This window comes from Orcinus orca, chromosome 3 (assembly GCF_937001465.1).
Source record: "Orcinus orca chromosome 3, mOrcOrc1.1, whole genome shotgun sequence".
NCBI lineage: Eukaryota > Metazoa > Chordata > Mammalia > Artiodactyla > Delphinidae > Orcinus > Orcinus orca.
The window spans coordinates 551240-571597 of record NC_064561.1 but is presented as its reverse complement, the minus strand read 5'-3'; the positions used below and the strand labels follow the sequence as shown (position 1 = coordinate 571597).

Below are 20358 nucleotides of genomic sequence, written 5' to 3'. Positions count from 1 at the left end.
ACGACCACGGGACAGCTGGCCAGCAGCAGGGCTGCTAACACTTCTGAGGCCACCACGCCGCCTCCTCCCTTCCCTGGTGGGGCTCCCCGATCTGGAGCGCTGGCGGTGTGTACAGCTTCCTGCCCCCTCCCCCCATGACCACCTCTTCTCTTCGAGCCCCCCAGTCTGAGCCTTCTCCCCTCCCCAGATCTTCCTCCCCCACCCCTCCAGAGTCCCAACACTGGCCCCCACTGACCTCAGGTGTGATCTCTGGGCACGGGGCATGCAGGCCACAGCCCCTCATGGCAAACCCGACTCTCCAGGCCCGAGTCCATCCACAGACCCCTCCCAGAAGCCCCTTAAGGAACCTCTGCCCACCACTCATTGCTCTGGAGACCAGGAGCAGGCAGCGAGGGCCGGCTGGTGGGCTTCTGACCTGGTCGGGAGGCCTGAGGTCTGGGTCGCCCCTGCTGGGCTCCTCCAGCTGCCCCAGACATTCCTGAGCCCTGACCGCAGGCCCATTTCACGACCAGCCACTCACAGGTACCGCCCTCAGACGCCAGAACCACGTGGGCACTTAGGGGCCCCGGGACCATTGTCCAGGCTCTTATGAAGGGCAAACCTGCAGAGAGACACGCCACAGCCCACCACAGAGGGCTTCAGAGCTGGGAGTCCAGTCGGCTGCAGCTGGACTCTCACCTGCCCCCTAGAGATTGCATCTGTCTCCACAGACTAACTCCTGCACACACTCGGGTGCCAGGCCCGATATCCAGACATGGAGAGCCATTTTTGGACAAGCATGCAGCCTGACGCATGGACACACGTGCGGAGGGCTTCACACCATGACTTCTCTGCATTCCCTCCAGGGCAGCAACCCCTCAGGGAGCCTGGGTCCCGGCTCCAACCCCTCTGCCCTGCCTTGGTCACTCCCAGGGCCCCCCACCAGCTCCACGGAGGAGAGGGAGGCTCAGAGCACCGTCCCGGCCATGCTGTGGTCCTCGAGCAACTGGGTGATGAGTCTGGGGTTCTGTGGGCCTGGCACAGGGTCCGCCCCCACTTCTGCGTCCTTCTCGTCCTCCTCCTTCCCCTGATCCTTGGAGAGTTACAGGAATACCTAGTGCTGGGCAGCCCAAGGAAACAGGAAGGGAGGTCAGCTGAAGGGTCTGGCCCCCAGCCCCACCTTTACCACCAGCCCCGTCCTGGCGCTGAGGTCACCTCCTCCAGCGTGGTCTGGCTCACAGAGAAGTCCTCCACACCGTGCTCTGCGCCACGTGCCGCCAGCTCTCCAAAGAGGTGCACCAAGGCGCAGCGCGCTCCCGGAGGCAGCTGGAAGCGCAGGCGGCCACCGTGCAACTCCCGTAGCTCGGCCCCCGGGAACGTGGCTGCCACGAAGGCTGCCACCGACTCGGACTGAGACTCGGACACCCGCAGGGTCAGCGTGTGGCCAGCCCTGAACCTAGGGTAGGGTAGGGTGGGGTAGGGTGGGGTGGGGTGGGGTGGGGTGGAGTCCCGCAGCCCGCTCTTCCCTAAGACCCACCCACACCACCCTCCAGCTCTCTCCTAGCCCCACCCCTATACCTGGCTCCTGTTGACCCCCTGCCCAACACACCTGACCCCAACCCCTGCTCGTCCTCACCCTTCCTACATGCTCATCCCTTCTCTAACCCTGCTTCTCCCAGGCCCCGCCCATGCAATGCCACGCCCCAGTCCAACCTCTGGGCCACACCCACTTGCAGACCTTCTTGTGTCTCTGCCCATGGACCCACCCTCAGCCATCAGACCTCATCACCCCTCTCATCCTGGACAGTCCATGATGCTTGTCTCTTCCCCACTGAGAGCCAACCTGACCCCGCTTGATCTCCCCTCCGGCCCCACCTACACCCCCACCCGGATCTGCCCGCACCCAGGCCTTGAAGCCTCACCCCACTCACCGGCCCTGGAGGTGCTGCGTGCTGACCAGGCAGCGGAACCGCCCGTTCACCATGATGGCCAGGTGCGTGCAGAGCGCCTCTCTCCCCCATGCTGTGGGAGCCCGGAGCCGTGAGCTCTGGCCAGGCCTGGACGGGCGGTGCCGGGCACTGGGCTGCTCCTGCTGGGGACCCTCATCCTCCAGCTCTGGACCACACTGTGCTCTGAACACTACCTGTCAGGCCCAGACTGCTCTGTTCCCTGGGCCGGGTACCACCTCCATGTGTTCTCCCACTCAGGCCTGGCACCCTCCCCCAAGCGAGGACCATGCCATCCCCTGTGACCCTGTGCTCTGATAGCCTCTAGCTCGGGCCTGGTCCACCTTTCTCCCCAGGATGGAACACCTGGACCCGCAGACCCAGCCGTCCGGTTCAGGGCCCACATGTGTGAGGTGGGCACCACGGCCAGAAGGCTGTTCGAGAGAAAACGCCGTGCGCCAGGGTCCCTGCCAGTGGTGGCTCGTCCTGGGAGCAGGGAGATGCTTAAGCGGGGCCCCGCCCCTACTCTGCGCACACGCCCCCTGCCCTCCCCCTCACATACCAGAGAGACCACAGCTGGATCCCCCACCAGAGCCACGGCTGTCGCCAGTTTCCGCTTGTTGCCCCGGCTGTAGGTGCCCATGGGGCTGTCCGCACATTGAGGGAGGCCCAGGCGCCCCAGGCGCCCCAGGCGCCCCAGGCCCGAGCTTGCTGTCTGTGGCGGGACGAAGTGGGAGGAGCAGAGTGAGCAGTGGGGGGGGGACCGGGTCAGAGTAGGGGGACCAGAGTGAGCAGGGGGGCCAGGATAGCGGGGGTCAGAGAATGGGGGGCCAGAGTGAGGAGGAGGGCCAGAATGAGGGGGGGCAGAGTGAGCATGGGGGAGCAGGGTGAGTGGGAGGGGCTAGGGCGAGGAAGGGGGTGGAAGGTAACTAAAGAGGGTGGGGCCAGAGCGAGTACAGGGGCAGGACTGCTACCTGAGGGCGGGGCCAGAGTAAGGGAGAGGCAGGACCTGGCCCAGGGCAGGAAGCCACCAGGAAGCCCTAAGCAGGAAGTGAGTAGGCGGGGCCATAGCCAGAAGGGTCAAGGAGGGAAGGGGCGGGTCCCTAAGCAGGGAGGACAGTGGGAAAGGGAGGTAGACCCAAGTGAGTATGTAGGAGCTGGGGGAGGGCAGGGGCGGGGCCAGAGGACTAAGCGTGGGTGGACCTGGGCTCAGGGTGTGGCCAAGGAGCACCAGGGTAGGCTACGGTCCAGGGGCGGGGTTGGGGGCGGAGACCGGAGGGGTTGGTTGTGGGGAGTGTCACCTGGGCAACCTGGGCCTCGAGACACCGCGCAGGCGTGCAAACAGCTCCAGGTGCTCGCGGCCGGTCAGCAGCTCGAAGATGGCATCCAACTGAGGGCAGTAGCCCATGCGGCAGTGAGCTACGGCCGGTTCCCGAGCCACGCTGGGGATGGGGAACAGAGAACTTCAGGAACTAGCTGGGCCCCGGCCATACTGGGGGCAAGCAGGGGTCTCAGGGCCCGCCCACCCACCCTGGTAAGGGACAGAAGGTGTCTCAGGGCCAAGTCAACCCTGCAGAGGTGTGGGGGTCAGGGACTCAAGCCCCACCCGATCCGTGCATGCAAAGGCGGGGGGTGGGGAGGAACAAAGGCTCCAGAGCCCCTCACCTGTGGCCTGCCAGCACCACCTCGCCCCCGCTGGGCACCGTGTCCCCAGTCACCATGTGGAACGTGGACGTTTTCCCCGCTCCGTTCACGCCCAGCAGCCCAAAACACTGTGGGTACACCCAGAGACGGTACTCACAGAGGCCTGGACACTTGTCCCAGCATCTCTGATTTCTGGGGGTGGGTTACTCAGTTTCCACGTGGAGGGCTGTGGACAAGGGGACCCCTGGGGCAGATACTGGGGTGGGGTGTGTGGGTAGGCATACAGCTGTCACACAGCAGGAATTCTGGTTGGCACACAGCATGTGTTTAACCAATCCTGGCACGCAGTATGTATCCTATAAAGGTCACACACAACCAGTGCTCCATAAATATCGAGGCAGGAGATTTCAGAATGTTTCCTGCCATGCAGTGGGTACCTGATGGCAATGGCACCTGCTGAGAATTCATGCTGGGTGTGCAGTCAGCCCACAGTGGAGAGGTTGGCTGCACACAGTAGGCACTTGCTAAAGAGTGACTACGACACTAACACACCACACATGTGCACAGGTATGTGCCAGCCCCTAGCAGGTGGCCAGTACACGGCCCACAGCAGAAAAGTTTGCACAAAGCAATTGCTTGAACGTGAACTGGTACAAAGCAGGTGCCTACTAAATACTGGTTGTTAGTAAGTGCTTGACACATATATAGTAGGGGCTCAACAAATGCTGTTAACTTGATAAAAGTTGATCATCACAAAGGTGACGTTCAATACACTTTTGGTACACACAAGGGGGGCTCAGTAATGCTTTAGTATATACAACTGGTACTCAATAAGTGCTAGCACATAGTAGGTGCTTAATTAAGGTAGCAGGCCTATGTATGGGAGCCCAATAGATGCTCAGTAATAAATCCGTCCTCACTAGGATCTTATTCATACCTTATTGCACACAGTAGGGATCAATAAATGTAAGCATGCAGTAGGTGCTTAATGAGATTCGCTGGCTCAAAATAGGACTTCAAATATTGGCAGGCAGTAGATACTCAATAAAAGTGCACAGTAGGTGCTCAATAAAGGGAAACAGGCTCACAGTAGGTGTTCAGTAGAAGGAGGTAGGCACAAACAGTACAGAGCACTGGGTGCACAGTAGGGCAGCCTCTCACCCCTGCGCCAGGACCTCCACCCTGGACTTACCTCACCAGGGGAGATCCCAAGACACAGGAGGTCGACAGCCAGTGTCCTCTGCCCAGGGCACACCTGGGAGGGATGCAGGTCCGTGAGAAAGGTGGGTGGGCCAGTGGGAGCCACCCAACCCAGCACTCTGCACCCACCTTGGTCAGGTCCCTCAGCACCAACACGTCCCTCTCGGTGGCTCCTTGTACCACCCGCCCCCGCTCACGGGCCACATCCTCATCCTCCTCTCCCAGGGCAGGCAGCAGCCTCAGCTTGGGTCTGAGGACAGAGACATTAGTGGGCCCAAAGCCAGATCCCAGCCCCTACCACCCTCCGTGGTCCCCACTGACTGTGGCAGGAGGCAGTTGTGGTGCTGCAGCAGGAGTGTAAAGAGGAGGAAGATGGGCCCCTGTATCAACATGGCCAAAAGGTTCTTGCTGACAACCTCCCAGCGCAGGGGTGACTGGAACTGCCCCTCTCCTGTGAGGACATGAAGGAGGGATTGGGTCATTTTAGGGGTTTGGTTTCTGGGCCTCTCCCCATTCAGGTCACCCTGGGTTCTTAAGGGAAAGGACCAAGCTGAATAGGCCACTCAACTGGGGTCTAATTGGCATGGAAAACAGCAGCATCGGGGCTTCCCTGGTGCCGCAGTGGTTAAGAATCCACCTGCCAATGCAGACGACACGGGTTCGAGCCCTAGTCCGGGAAGATCCCACATGCCACAGAGCAATGAAGCCCACATGCCACAACTACTGAGCCTGTGCTCTGGAGCTCGTGAGTCACAACGGCTGAGCCCGTGCACCTACAGCCCGTGCTCCGCAACAAGAGAAGCCCCCACAGTGAGAAGCCCGCGCACCACAACGAAGAGTAGCCCCCGCTCGCCGCAACTAGAGAAAGCCCTCGCGCAGCAGTGAAGACCCAACGCAGCCAATAAATAAATTAAATAAATCTATTAAAACATATATATAAGAAAAAAAGAAAAGAAGAAGAAAACAGCGGTATCACCACCTCCCTTATTTACAGCCTTAGACCTTTTACGATGTGACCAAATGGAATTAGATTTTATGGCTGCTTTGCTGTACGTCTAACTTGGCCTTCAAGCCCTTGGGGGCCACCTAAGACCTCCAGGTCTCTTCCTGGGGGCTACTGTTTGTCCCTACCCTATAGAATTGACTCTCATCTGGCACTTCCCCACCTGGAGGGAAGTTCTCACCCAAGCGCTCAAAAGCGTCAGCCATGGCCTGGTTCCTCACCATGTCAATGAGCGCCCAGCCCAGGCAGAAGTGAGGAAAGATAAGGAAGACCCGTTTCAGGATCCAGCTCACCTCCTGTAACTTCTACTCAGGGGCAGGAAGAAGGAGGTGGGTAAGGGGCCAAGGCCGATGCCCAGTCCAACCCCAGCCCGAGGCCCAACCTTGTCGGGTCCCACCTGATCAGAGAAGAGCTCGAGCACAAAGGTGGCCATGCTGCCGTTGATGCCGATAAAGAGGTTGATGCAGGTGAGCACCATGTAGGCCATGCTGGGCATGGAGAAGGAGGAGGAGGATGGGTACATGAGCGGTGTGATTGACCAGCTGAGGGGTAACAGGAGCCACTGTTACTGCCAGACAGGGGCTGAGCAGCCCTAAAAGTAATACAGATCTCCCTTCCTAATTCTGTGTTTTAGGCCCTTATAACGCGGATCAAGCCAAGATGAGCTTTTAAGGCCACCTCGGCACACCACTGAATTAGATCACACTTGGGGTCACGTCAGAGCTCCATACCCTCTCCTTAGGAGCTGCTACAGAGCCTCATCTCCCTCAACAGTGTTGGGGGGGGGTCAGTAAGAACAAGCCCTGAAGGGCTAAGGGCCTCACTCATACAGTAGTAGCAACAACAGGAGGGCAGGCAGGTTGGCAGAGGCCACGTACGCCCTCTGCTGGAAGGCCAGAAAGATGAGCACCACGATGGACACCGGCACCAAGTAGTTACACTGCACTGGAGATGGCAGTTTCCCCCCTCAGTGTGCAGGGGTGGGAACTGGCACCCTCGGCACTGTGCCCCACCCTGACCTCCTCCCTGTGCCTTGGGTAGCAGGACATGAGGTCTCCCACAATCCCCAAGACTTTACTTGGGCCATCCTAGACAAGTCCCTGCCCAGAAAGGGCCAGAAGGGACAGTGGCAAGTGGTGGCGGGGCCCCCACCCCTCCAGGCGGTCCCCGCACCATGTCCCAGAGAAAGTTCAAGGGTGAAGCTGGCCGGGACAAAGGACATGGCGAAGACCACACAGATGGAGACAAGCACGTCCACTGAGGAGGCCATTCTGGGGGCGAGGGTACATGAGCTGTTCAGAGGGGAACTGTGCACACCACTGATGGGACAGAGGTCCTCAGGGCTGGGTATGGATGGGGGAGATGGCCTAAGCCATTTCGGGTCATTAGGCAGGGAGAGGTTTTCCAGGTCTCTAGTAGAATAAAAGTTGATGTGACGAGAATGTGCAGGCAGCTGGGGGAGACTGGAGCCTATAGAGCCTGATGATGTCCCATTACCCTGGCCTAGGGAGCGGAGAGAGCAGTTCCTGTTCCCCATTTACACAGCAAGAGCGTAGCAGAGCGTAAATCCAACTCCCTTCGCCCCAAACAACAGAGAAACCAACTGATGCTGGGGGGATACACAGAGCTGGGGGACTCACAGCGCGGCCTCAGACAGCTGCTCCTTGGTGAGGTTCAGGGGGTGATTGAGCGTGGTGATGCTGTGGGCATGGTGGGCGGGGCTTGGCGGCAGGCGGGCAAGTAGGAGAGCGTTGTTGGCTCGGTTGACAAAGGCCACCACGGCATGCCAGCCCTTGTTGTTGAACCAGGTCTGCGGTAGGGTCAGGGCCAAGGGGTCAGCGTGCGGGGGTCAGACCTACGCCCAGCAGCGCCAGCCCACCACTCCCAGTTCCCACCTTGAGGCCATCCTGAATGTCCAGACCAAGAGCCCATGCTGTGAGGTTGTTCAGGATGCGGTCGAGGGCCCCGCCCAGTTGGGGGTTCAGCAGTGCCTGCAACTCCTCCACAGAGCGGCCCACCTCAAGCCCCGAGGGCAGGCCCGGGTCTCGGCCCCCCAGGGAGAAGCCCCCATACCTGTGAGGCAGTGGAGGAGGGGCAGCTGAGGGTCAGGGAGGATGGGGTGGCAGGTCTCCCAGCAGGCAGGCAGAGGGCACAGGAATGGAGCCCAGGTAGGGGACACTCTTCACCTGACCTCGTTCACCCACTTCTTGGTCTTCAGGCTGTGATAGAGACAAACACACAGACAGAAAGATGAGTGAGACAGAGATAGAGAGATGCTGGGGAGTTGAGTTGGGTGAGATAAATAGAGATGATGAGGTATGGAGGGCTCCTAGGAAGCCCCAGCTGGGAACCCCAGGCTGGACATCACCCTCTCCCCAACCTCCCCCAGGAACAGAACACTTCCTCCACCTGAGGACCCATGCTACGGCCGGGCACGCCAAGTCCAGGGCAGTGCTCACCCTTGGCGCACCAGGCGTGGGTAGGTCTTGACCAGGAGGTCAGACAATTTCCGGCCTGTTAGGTTCTGGACCACTTTGCCCGAGCTGGTCGGTGCCTGGGGAGGTGGGGGGCAGCCGGCCACAGCAGGACAGTCGGGCAGCAGGCGATGGGCACCAGGCTGGCTGCACTGGCAGGCAGGGGACGGAGACTCCGGAGTCCAGTTGCCGCTGGCCAAGACCTTAGCCACATCTGCAGGAACCTCGGGCACCGAGAACTGGCAGATGGCAGGCTGTGTGCACTCAGGTGCCCTGCGGGGGTGGGTGCAGGGCTGGGGCATCCGGCTTCCAGGGTTCCTGGAATGTGGGGGCGCCCAGCTCCCAAGCAGGCATGGGGGATACCCGAGGCACCCTGAGGCCCACTGGCCAGAGCCCAGATAGGGAAACTGAGACCAGAGAGGAGAAAGGTCCAGGCTGGCGGGCCCTCACCTGTTGGAGTTATTTTTCAGGTAAGCCTCCTCCAATCCGGCCTCTTCCAGCAGCATCTCGAGCAGGCGGGCACGTTCAGGATCCCCTGGGGCATCCTCGCTGCACAAAGGGGGCACAAGTCAGGGCTGTACCCACAGGCTCCTGGCGCTCCCACCACCAGGCCCCTCTCCTCTGCACCCACCTGAAGAAGGACACTTGGGAGCCATACATGCTGGGACTGAGCTGCAGAGCTGGGTAGTATCTGAAAGGAGGCATGATGAGGCTGAACACCAGTGCCAAGCCCACGAAGAGGGCAGGCAGCACAATCTGAAGGACCAGCCCATCAGCTGCCCTCCTGGTCTGCCCTCCAAGCTTGCCTGCACCCTTCCCTGATCCCGCTCTAGAACCATCCATGGCTCCCCAGTGCTCTCAAAAAGTGTTCAGAGTAGGGGATACACCTGGGATTAGGCTGTTGAATTAGGTCACAGAGTGGAGAACAGGCACTCAGGGTCCCCCACACGCCCTCCCTCGTGCCTGGCCCCCCTCACCTGTGCGAACAGGCCACAGCGGCTGCAGCGGGCAAGCAGGAAGTGCTTGAGAAGCAAGGCCCGGAGCTGCTGGTGGGCCAGCACCCAGCCATGTACACAGCCTGCGGCGTCTGGCCCAGAGCTCTGCAAGGCCTGTGTCTCGGGGGCAGATCCCGCTGTGAGGGATAGGAGGGTCAGTGCTCATGCCCCGGGGACCAGGAGGGGCCACAGGGCCGGGTGGGGACAACTCACCCAGCCCCCATTCTCCAGGGCTGATTCCTCTGGCAGAATCTGCAGCCTTGCAGTCGCGTCCAAATGAGCAATGCCTGAGCACGGGTGCTGCCTGGGCCTACCATCTGTGGAGTTACCAGTGTTGGGGTCAGGTTCAGGGTCAGGGTCAGGGTTCAGCCTGGGGTCTGGGCTAACGTCAAGGTTCACAGTGGAGGGGTCAGGAATCAGGGGTGGAGGTCAGGGCTATGCCTTGGGCCACGTCAGCCAGGGATGGGGACTTGGTCTAAAGTCAGGTCCAACTCTGGACCAGGTTGAGGGATCAAGACAGAGACCTGCGGCCGCACCCCCTGGGCCTGTGTCCACAGCACAGTCCACCACCTTCAGGAAGATCTGGGGAGACGAAGCAGGGCGCTCAGATCCTGGGGACACAGGGGAGGGAGGGGAACTTGACAGCCACCACCCCTCATACACTGGGGGTCCCCAGGCCTCCCGGAGGGCCCCTGAGTCTCCAGGCTTCTGTGTGTGCCCTGACTCCACCCTGGAACACCCAGCTGTCAATAGGCAGACTCCTCTTCAGCCTTCCAAGCACCACCTCCTCCAGGCAGCCCTCCTCCCGGCACCCCCACACCTCCCCCAGGAGCCACACCTCCTCCAGGCTGGTGTCGGAGATCCCAAAGCTGGCCAGTCCCAGCTTCCCCAACCGCTGGTCCAGCTCGCAGAAGAGCTCAGCGAAGCTACTGTCCGGGGCGCCCTGGTAGGGCAGCACCAGCACCAGCTCGTGTGGCAGCTCTTTGACCAGCCGTGCCCCGGGCACGTGGCTCTGCAACAGGGCCAGCAGCTGAGCATGTCAGGGGCCCTGGAGGCGTGGGCAGCTGTGGCTCCTGCCCCGCCCCTCCTATCCCTGCCCCCCTGGAGAAGGGGCTTGGGTGACCCATGAGGGACCTGTCCCTGAGGGCAGAGGACGTCAGGATTAGGTACCCAAGGGCAGGACTTGACCCGGGGTCAGAGCCAGAGTCCACCCAGGGTTGGAGTCCAGGAGTAGGCCCATGTGTCAGCTCAGCCTGGGGTCAGGAGTCAAGCTCGGGGTTGTGAAGCCCTGTTGCCCTGAACCAAGCCACTGCCACCCAACAGCCCTTCACTCTGGCTCTCCCACCCCGGCCCTCACTGGCAGTGCTGGTCTGGCTGCCTGGCTCCGCTTCCTGCCCAGGATCCATGTTGTCCTTCAAGTCAGTGTCACCCTGCGGGCAGGGCTGGCCAGAGCCTTGAGAGACAGTGGATGAGGTCAGCTCCAGCCCTTTTTTTTTTTTTTTGCGGTACGCGGGCCTCTCACCGCTGTGGCCTCTCCCGTTGCGGAGCACAGACTCCGGACGCGCAGGCTCAGCGGCCATGGCTCACGGGCCCAGCCGCTCTGCGGCATGTGGGATCTTCCCAGACCAGGGCACGAACCCGTGTCCCCTGCATCGGCAGGCGGACTCTCCACCACTGCGCCACCAGGGAAGCCCAGCCCTCACCTTTTTGCTGGTGGCCAGGGCTGGGGGACCCTTCACCAGTGTCAGGTAGTATCTGGAGACCAAATGACACCACAGGAAGAGCGGGGAGCCACAGCAGCACAAGCGGCTGCCCGCCACCACTGCCACACGGTCTCCCAACAGCTCTGCCTCATCCAGGTGGTGGGTGGAGAGGATCAATGTGCGATCTGGGCATGGGACCCAACCCACTCATGCCATCAGGCTGCCGAAGCTGTGGTCTCTGCCCCATGCAGTGAACTCCTACTCATCCCTCAAAACCCCATCCCCCAACACCTCTTTGTCAGAAACATCTTCTTGTCTCTCAAGCAGAATCCAGGGGAACCTCAGGCCACCCCCAATTCTTACCATCATGGTATTTGAGCAGCAGCTCCCGAATGCCTCGACGGCAAGCAGGGTCCACACCAGCTGTGGGCTCATCCAAGATAACGACTTGGGAGCCACCCACAAAGGCAATGGCCACTGAAAGCTTCCACTGAATCCCACCTGGGTTGGGACAGGGGTTGGGATCTCAACAGGACCCACAGGCTTGGGCAGGGCTACCTCCCTTCTTCCTGCGCCTCTCCCTCCCCACCTGGACCTCGGTTCCTGTCTCCTCTGACATCCCCCCATCCTCAGGATAAAGTCCTAACCCCCTCCCCATCCTCATCTCTGCAGACCCAAAGGCTCCTCCCCAGAGAGGTGGCGAGTCTGTGCATGCCACTTGGGGACCAGTCCCACATCCTGCATCAGACGGTCCTGCTCGGGGCTCACGGCAGCTGCACTCAGACCCTTTAACCGCCCATAGAACCAGACGTGCTCATCCACGGTCAGCCTGTGGCCATGGGCAAGACAGGGTGGCTACCATGGTGGGCAGGGGCCCAGAGAGCACCCAGCCCCCCATTGCCATGCCCCAGGCCCACTGAGACGCACATGTCAAACAGCACACTGTACTGTGGGCAGACTCCCAGGTGGGGCCGGATGGCTGCCATATTGGATCGGACATCGTGGCCCAGGACACAGGCGGAGCCAGCAGTGGGTGGGAAGAGGCCGGTTAGGATGGACCTGGGGGTGCAGGGATCGCAGAGCAGCTGCTCCTTCAGAGGGGGAAACTGAGATTCCCAGAGAAGAGGCACCAGCACATATAGGGCACCTACTGTATGCCCAGACCGAAGGAGTATTATGTTCCCATTTTACAGGGGAGGGAAAGTGAGGCTCAGAGAATATACTTATCGCCTACCTATTGTGTATCCAAAGTGAACTTGCGGGGGGGACCCAAAGTGAACTGGGGAGGGGGGTGTCCTGCCCTCACTGTACAGACAGGGACCTTCTGACCCCAGATGTCCTTCCCCTTGAACAGGTGTGCAAGCTGAGGCCCTGGGGGGCGGGGAGAGAGGAACTGGGGGGGAGGGGAGCGACGGCTGCTCACAGAGTGGTCGTCTTGCCAGCCCCATTGTGGCCCAGGAAGGCGGTGATGAGGCCCTGGTAGAAGTCCAGGCTGAGCCCGTGCAGGGCCGGCTGTAGGTTACCAGGAAAGCGCTTTTCCAGGCTCCATATGGAGACTCCTGGAATCAGGCCAGGGGCGCCTCTTCCACCAGCATTGGGGAAGGAGGGCAGACTCAGCCATGGGAGCCCCCGGGGTCCTGGGGGCTGTTCAAGCTAGTCTGTGGAGTCGGGGACTTGTGGGGCAGGGTTCTGTAGGAGTTAGGGGAGCCTCAGGGGGCCTGGAGAACTAGGGGTGTCCAGAGGATTGGGATCCGCGGGAACCTGGGTTTTGGGGGGGCCTGGGAATCCAGACAGGGAAGTGGCTGCTAAGGTCTGTCGGGCCTCACCCTTGGGGTCCTGTGGGGCAAGGGGCTGGGCACTTGGAGGTCTGAGGCCCAAACCAGTAGCTCCTCCGAAAGGGAACGTTCCACGGTTCGGGGATCCCGTACTCGCCTGTAGGGAGTGGTACTCAGTTACCGCTTGAGCCCATTCCCCTGGTGTGTGCCGGCTGCTGGCCATACCCCTGGGATTAGGGCATCCAGGTAGGAAGTAATCAGGAAGCCCCGCCCACCCGCCCCAGACCATCCCTCAAACGCAGCCACCTGTGCGCATGCGCTCAGGTGCCGGGAATCCCCACCCTCTCACCTCCGGCTTCCAGACCCCTAAGCCCCGCCCCATCCTGGGCCCCGCCCCTCAGCCCAGCCTCCCTGGCGCCTGTGCACCTCTTACGGCCCACCTGGACACACAGCCTCTAGGTACCAAGTGGCGAGGCCGTAGAGCGCAGCGTCGAGCAGCAGAAGACCCGAGACCTGAGCCAGGCTGAAGACATCGGCTGCAGGCCCAGTGCCCACGTTATGCCACTGCGCGCCCTCGCCCTGCTCCTCCAGCAGTGCCAGGCTCTCGCAGCCGAAGCCGAAGGCCACGGGCAACAGAAGGCTCTGCGGGTTGGGGCAGGTAGGTAGGTGGGTGGAAAGCAAGGGCAGCTAAGGGTGCCTTGCACCCCTGCACCCCACCCGACCCGGCTCTCACCATGGCCACACGGCCGCCCACGGGCAGTTGGTCCCGCCAGGCCACGCACAGCACGTAGGGCAGATAGAGCACGAAGTAGGCGAGGCCCCCGCAGGCGGCTGCCAGGTTGGCTCGGGAGAAGCAGGCGTTCAGAAAGAAGCTCTGGACCACCGTGGCCACCTTGAAAGCCGCCAAGAACGGGAAGGGCACCACCGCGTGGCTGTAGGGGAGGATGTCCCCGAGCTGCAGGAGGCAAAGGCAGCTGGAGGGAGCGCACGGATTCGCCCAGGGACGCGCAACCCCGCGAGGCGCCCCCTGCCTGTTACCCTCCCGCGTACACGCGCACCCATCCTGGAGCTGGGAAGGCCAGGGTGCGCCCACCTTGAGCACCAGCACGAGCAACGCGGTGCTGAGAAGGAAGGGCCCGAGACAGCTGAGGAACCAGCCCAGCCAAAGCACGGCGCCACTGAGCCCCATGGCGCGCATCGTGCAGCACAGCCTCGTCTCCTTCTCACGCACCACAGCCTTCACGGTCAGCGCCACCGAGTAGATCCAGGCCAGCATCAGGAAGAGCGGCAGTGACCGGCTCAGCACGCGCAGGAACCTGGGGCAGTGGGCAGCTGGGGTGGAGGCCGGAGACGCCGCGCTGCCCCCATCTGGCACGAGGGTGCGCGCACTGGGATCCCAAGGTGAGGCCAGCCGAGGACATTTGTCCTCCCTTATCATCAGACCCTTGATGGCGCCTCAGGGTTCTGGCTGTTACGCCACGTTCTCCCAGCTCCCGGAGACCCCGGACCCTCAGGAATCCCTGCTCCTCCCGCTACAAGTCACGGAGAGTGGTCCCTCTAAACTGTAGTTCTCAGCCTTGACTGCGTGAATATTCCAAACGGAACCCTGGCCGCACCCTGAGACCCGGGATCTGGCATCTGGGTGAATGAGTGAGGAGGGGGCGCTCACGCGTCGTCCACGTAGCACGTGTAGGGCATCTGCTGCAGGTAGAGGCCGGCGCGGGGCGCGGCTCCAGTGAGCACGCGCAGGGCTGCGTGCTCCAGCAGGTCCTGCAGGTACACGAAGCCGCCCCACACCAGCGTGTCAGCAGCCGCACCGGGGTCCCAAAATCTGAGGCGAGTATGGGAGTGGCTGGGACCTGCCCATCACAACTTTAGTTCCGCCCTCACTTGCCTCCTCAATTATGCACGTAGCCCCACCTGCCAAGCGCTCTTTTTTTTTTTTTTTTTTTGCTGTACGCGGGCCTCTCACTGTTGTGGCCTCTCCCGTTGCAGAGCAGGCTCAGCAGCCATGGCTCACGGGCCCAGCAGCTCCGCGGCATGTGGGATCTTCCCGGACCGGGGCACGAACCCATGTCCCCTGCATCGGCAGGCGGACTCTCAACCACTGCGCCATCAGGGGAGCCCCAAGCGCTCTAATCTTATCCCAGAAGCCGAGGGTTGAGCCCGCGTCTGCCAGGCCCTTGGCCGCGCCCCTCACACCATAGGCTCCGCCCACCGCAGGCCCCAGTTGGTCTAAGGAGTCTTGGGCTCCACCTACCAAGGTCTATGGTAGGTGGGATGCTCCCTGGCATCCCCATTCCCTCGGCCCCGCCCCACAAGGCCCCGCACCTGTCCCTGATCTTATTGGCTCTTCTGACGTCATCGATGTCCATGCGTATCTTGATGCGCACATGGCCAGGGCCTGGGGACTGCGAAGAGTCCGGGAAGTCCTCGGGCTCCGAGAGCAGCTCCAGGGCCCGCTCCACCAGGGCAGCCTCTGAGGGCGCAGCCTCCAGCTCGTCCAGAGTCACGCACTGGGAGGGGCTTGGGCGTGGGTCCGAGGTCCCAGGGTCCTCCTCTGGACCTGAGGGTGGAGCCGCGTTTCCTCCTAGGAGTCCCACAGCAGGGCTGCCCCTCCCCTCAGAGAGATTTCCCCAGGTGGGCGGCCCCTCACCTCCATCACGGCCCAGTGTGCCCACCAGGTGTCCCATATCAGCATAGGCCTCATGCCAGCTGCAGCCACCATTTCGGGGATTCAGAAAGGCACGAAGAGCCTCCCCCCGCCCGGTCCTGGCCTCCAGCTCCTGGCTGCCTTCTTCCTGTGACCTGCAGGAGCCTCTGGGGGGGTGTCGGGGAAGGTGGGAGTCTGTTTCGGGCATTCAGGGCCTGTCACCCCTCTTCCCATCCCTGCGGCCGGAGCTCACCGTGGATACCACTTCCCAGCTCCACACCCTTGCCCAGAAGGCCCTGCCCTTTGCTCAAATCCTCAGCAGGGCATGACTCTGCTGCCTGGCGTCCCGGCCCCACCTGCAGCCGTGCGACGCCGGCGCTGTCGTTCGCTAAGTTCAAGAGCGGGGCGCCCAGCAGCTCCCACACCTCCTGGATGCCCTTCAACAGCGCCAGCCCCTGGAAGGTTCGGTTCACCTGCAGGAGGCGGGCGCCGAGGTCTATGCCGGCCTTGCCTGTTCACGACCCTTCCCCTCCTCTGAGAACCCCTGCCCACCCCTCCTGCTTCCCCCACTCTGCTCCATCCTGTGCCTCTGAGCGCTGTCTGTAACTTGGCAAACTCTTATCCCTTCTAGACCCCGCTTCCCGGACCCAGCCCAGGGGCCGCCCGTCTCCTGGTCAGGGCCCTCCCTCTGGCCTGGCCCTCCCCGCCCTGGTCTGAGGCCGGGACGTGGGACCCCTCCCACCGTCACCTGGGCCGTGAGCTGAACACTACTTTCCCCAGGACCAGCGGCTTCAGGCGCCTCCAGAGCCGGTGGGACAGGGGGTGGGCGTCCAGGGCCCCCACCAGCTCGGTGCGGGTGGAGCCTAGCACCGAGGGGTGCACCATGAGGCCCTGCGCCCGCCCACGTCCTGGCCCCACCTCCCCGGCTGGGAAGCCAGCTCAGCCACTCAGGCTGTGGTGTGGCAGGGCCCGTGCCGCTCCTGCCACACCAGCTCCTTCAGGTCACTGGCCTCGTACCGGCTTGCTGGGCCCCCGGCACCGCACAGGGCTTCTGCCACCGCCTCCAGGGGGCCACCTGGCCCTTGGGGTCTCCACAGCAGTGCCCACAGCTCCACCAGGCCAGGCGGCGCCAGGAGCTGGAGACGGGTCACCAGAGGGCCCGGGCAGGCTTCCCTTCCACGTGGTCCTACCGCCAAGCCTTAACCAGGGCAGGGGACTCCGCCAGGAGCACCCTCTCCCTCTCTTTCTGCCCAAGTGCCCCCCAAAACCTACCAAAGATAGGTGCCTGGGGCTGCCCTGTCACCTCCCCTTCCAGGCAGCCCACCCAATTTCCTGGCTGGGGTAGAGACTGCGCGGGCCTCTTACCTCCTGGGCCAGGTCTTCTGCTGCTTCCACAAGGCTGTCTAAGGAATCCTGGGCCTGGCCCAGCACAAACGCCAGGGATTCCTGGGGAGAAAGATGACAAGGTGACAACGACGTTCACTGCTGTCTCACCAGGGGTCCAGTACCTTGCCAAGTTCCCAGGGGGTCCATACTATCATAGGCCCCATTTTACAAACAGGGAAACTGAGGCCGCTAGAGGCAAATGGGCTTGTTCAAGGTCTCAGGGCTGGAGTATCTCAGGCACCAGGGAGGGCCCAGGCAAAGGCCTGGAGGCTGGCCCACGAGGGGCAGGGCGGGACTCCACGGGAGTCCAGGGCTCCAGCTGGCCTTGCCCTGCCCCACCTCACCCCTTGCATCAGTGTCCCCAGCAGCTCAGTGGCCAGGGACGGTCCCTCCTTGGGCTAGTCACTCAGCTGAGCCCAGGCTGAGGGAGTAAAGCACAGAAGCCCAGGGTTAGGCAAAGCTTAAACCGAGACACGCCCCACCCCGTGCTTCACAGCCCAGCAAGTGGAGGCAGGTGCGTGCTCAGAGCCCGGCCCCGCCCTGCCTGCCATGGGCCCTGCCTTCTCACCTGCTCCACGTGCAGCCCTCAGCGTAGGCATCAGCTGCCTCAGGCTAGCCAGCATCCTGTGGGCCCTGGGGCCCCCCAGGACAGTGTGGGCATCTGCCAGGAGCCAGGAGACCCTGGGGACAGAGAGAGGGCGGGAGGCGGTGGCTGGGCGGCCCTCCACCCACACACACCCGGCCGCCCCCGCTGCCGCTGGCTTACAGGGAGCCCTGAAGGTGCTGAGGACGCCAGGCTCCTCGGTGGGCATGGGCCGTGGGAAACAGGTGTTGCTCATGTTGCAGATGAGGCCCTAGAGTCAAGGGACGGTACCCGCTGACGGCAGCGGCTTGTTGGGGAAATGGCCTGCGGGGACGCCGGACGTGGGCTTCTCGTCTGAGTCCCCAGCGTGATGACAGCCCCGGCGACAGAGTGCCCCCTCTCAGCCATGATTCGAGTGCCCGGCCTGTGCTCCGGACTCTCCCTGGGGCCTCTGTGCACGGGGTGACCACTGCTAACCCTAACCCCAAAGTGCTGGACGTTGGGAGGCTTACATTCATGCTGCCCAAGTTGGGGGTGGGAATGGCGTGCGGCCACATCAGCTCCACCAAGAGCTGCAACTGCGGGGGCAGAACAGGCCGGGGGGAGTGGGGGACCGTTGGGGGCGCCCGGGCCGCCCCTCCCTGGCCCACCCGACCAGACATTACCGGCTGCCTCCTGCGGTACAGGAAATTCTTCCAAAGCAGCAGCATCAGCTGCATCCAGGAGGCCATGGTGGGAATGGATGGGAGACAGGACTGAGGGGTCAGGCTGAAGACGTACTGTGCGGCTGCGGGCAACTCCCTGTTCCTCTCTGAACCTCATCATCTCTCTATCGCGCAGGGTTCCTGGAAGCTCTGCTTAGAGCCGAGCAAACAGTTCGCGCTAATTAAAGGGGCTCCTGTCTCCCCAGAGGGGCGGAGTAAGCCAATGGGAGCCCTGCCCGAATCCATCCTCGCATCTCATTGGTTGAGGGGCCCAGGGCTGCAGCTGGGGGCCCAAAGGCGATCAAATAATCCTGCAGGTGGTGGAGCCTAGGCTTAAATCTCTCCTCACCAGGCTCCACCCTAAGCCCTACTGGTGGGGCCTCCAGGTCCTGTCCCCCAGCCTCATCCCTAACCCGGGGAAGGATTCCCTTCCCCCACCCCACCCCACCCCGCGCTCTTCTCCAATGATAATAGCAACGAGTATTTTACACGACTGGCTGGAAGAGGGGCCACTCCAGGCCCCCAGAGAGACAGGCAAGTTACGCAGCTGGAGGCAGGGCCCCAGCTCTGCCCTCCCCTCACGTAGTATCCTTCCGCTCAGAAGACCCACAAGATCCAGAAAATGAGTAAAGAGCAGGGGCGGCACCTGGAACCAGCGATTCCTGATCCTGTTCCTTGCTTGGAACTGTCCAGCCTGGCCTACTTCATCATTGTACAGATGGGGAAACTGAGGCCGCCAGGGGGGCAGGGAGTGGACCCAGGACCCCTGACTCTCACTCCAGGACTCTCCTTTACAAGTGTGACCTGCGGGGAACAGCCTCTGTTTCTGTATTGGTAGAACGGGGCAGAGAGCTTAGCGGCGTACTAATGGGGAGAGGGGCTGCAGGTGTAGGTTGGTGAGTCTGATGCCCGTACCTCCCCATGGAGACTTAGTGATCAATTCTGCCGCACCCAACACTCCCCGGCAGGGTGTGAAGGTGAGTAACAGTCTGGAGTCGGGCCTCACCCCTGATTTCCCACGGAATCTGCCTCCTTCCCACCCATCCGCACCCCCGCATCCTCGAGTCTCAGGGCCTTCCTCTCTCTCCGGGACACTCCCACCGTTCCAGCCCCCAACTCTTGCCTCCTTCCCTCCGCCCGACAGCGGCTGGGGAGAGCGGCTCCTTTAAGAGGAGCCCTCGGGGCTTCCCTGGTGGCGCAGTGGTTGAGAGTCCGCCTGCCGATTCAGGAGACTCGGGTTCGTGCCCCGGTCCGAGAAGATGCCACATGCTGCGGAGCGGCTGGGCCCGTGAGCCATGGACGCTGAGCCTGCGCGTCCGGAGCCTGTGCTCCGCAACGGGAGAGGCCACAACAGTGAGAGGCCCGCGTACCACAAAAAAAAAAAAAAAAGAGAAGACCTCGCAGCGGGCGCGGCACCGCGGCAGCTACCTGTACCTGGCGTCCCGCGTCCCGGCCAGGCCCCGCCCCATCCGCTCCCATTGGCTTCCATAGCCGCCACTCAGAGGCCGGGCCAACCGGAGCCGCGCGCGCCGACGGGGGAGGCGGGGTCACAGCCGGGCCGCGCCGAGCCGGGTTTCTTAAAGGGATCGCTCGCCTCTTGCTGCAGCACCCCAAGGAGGAGGGGCGCCCGGCTCACCCCACGCGGGTTGGCCTCCGAACACACCGGCCAGGCCCACGTTGCATAGCCACCTGCAATACCGCAGCTCCTGGTCTCAGGAGGTCCCTTTCTCCCCACTCTCCCTCCAGCCCTAGCCAAACTCGCCCTAATACTCTGGGACTCCATTTGCCCATCCAGAAAATGGGGGTTCGACTAGAGTCATCATTTGTTCATTCATTCATTCCACAAACATTCCTCCGTCCTTACAGTGGGCCAGGCGATGGCAGAAGGGGGAGAGGGCCCTCAACATCCTAAGATTAGAATCTTGGGTCACGATGGTGACCCTGATTTGGAAGAAACCTCCAGATGTTTCCCTCTCCAGAAAATTGGGTATATTTCACAAGGTCCTAATGAAACAAGTGTGTGGATCCACAGCTCTGGAGGTGCTGGGAAAGGTGAGAAGGGTGGGAAGGGCTCCATGAAAGGAGAGTTTGGGGGCTTCCCTGGTGGCGCAGTGGTTGAGAGTCCGCCTGCCGATGCAGGGAACACGGGTTCGTGCCCCGGTCCGGGAAGATCCCACATGCCGCGGAGCGGCTGGGCCCGTGAGCCATGGCCGCTGAGCCTGCACATCCCGAGCCTGTGCTCCACAACGGGAGAGACCACAACAGTGAGAGGCCCGCGTACCGCAAAAAATAATAATAATAAATAAACAATAA

General features: G+C 62.2%; 1 protein-coding gene across 1 annotated transcript; it reads right to left on the bottom strand.

Annotated features, from left to right (window-relative positions):
- Nucleotides 1-262: 262 nt before the first annotated feature.
- Nucleotides 263-20327, bottom strand: ABCA7 (ATP binding cassette subfamily A member 7). The gene is given in 49 exon segments (XM_049707299.1): nt 263-1093; nt 1195-1435; nt 1911-2039; nt 2345-2405; nt 2463-2640; nt 3227-3246; nt 3249-3367; nt 3591-3697; nt 4762-4824; nt 4899-5019; nt 5091-5220; nt 5954-6077; nt 6170-6314; nt 6597-6712; nt 6857-7043; nt 7413-7582; nt 7668-7845; nt 7959-7991; nt 8232-8519; nt 8697-8795; nt 8878-9002; nt 9224-9378; nt 9460-9558; nt 9766-9823; nt 10080-10282; nt 10599-10671; nt 10831-11129; nt 11308-11445; nt 11619-11773; nt 11872-12003; nt 12368-12597; nt 12663-12705; nt 12771-12876; nt 13160-13361; nt 13453-14035; nt 14389-14550; nt 15051-15481; nt 15483-15539; nt 15729-15845; nt 16099-16235; nt 16320-16349; nt 16352-16508; nt 16738-16818; nt 17103-17150; nt 17307-17439; nt 17521-17665; nt 17854-17889; nt 17892-17919; nt 18007-20327. Coding segments are annotated over 49 exon segments (6885 nt in total). The 5' UTR covers nt 18073-20327; the 3' UTR covers nt 263-946.
- Between the last annotated feature and the right edge of the window lie 31 nt (nt 20328-20358).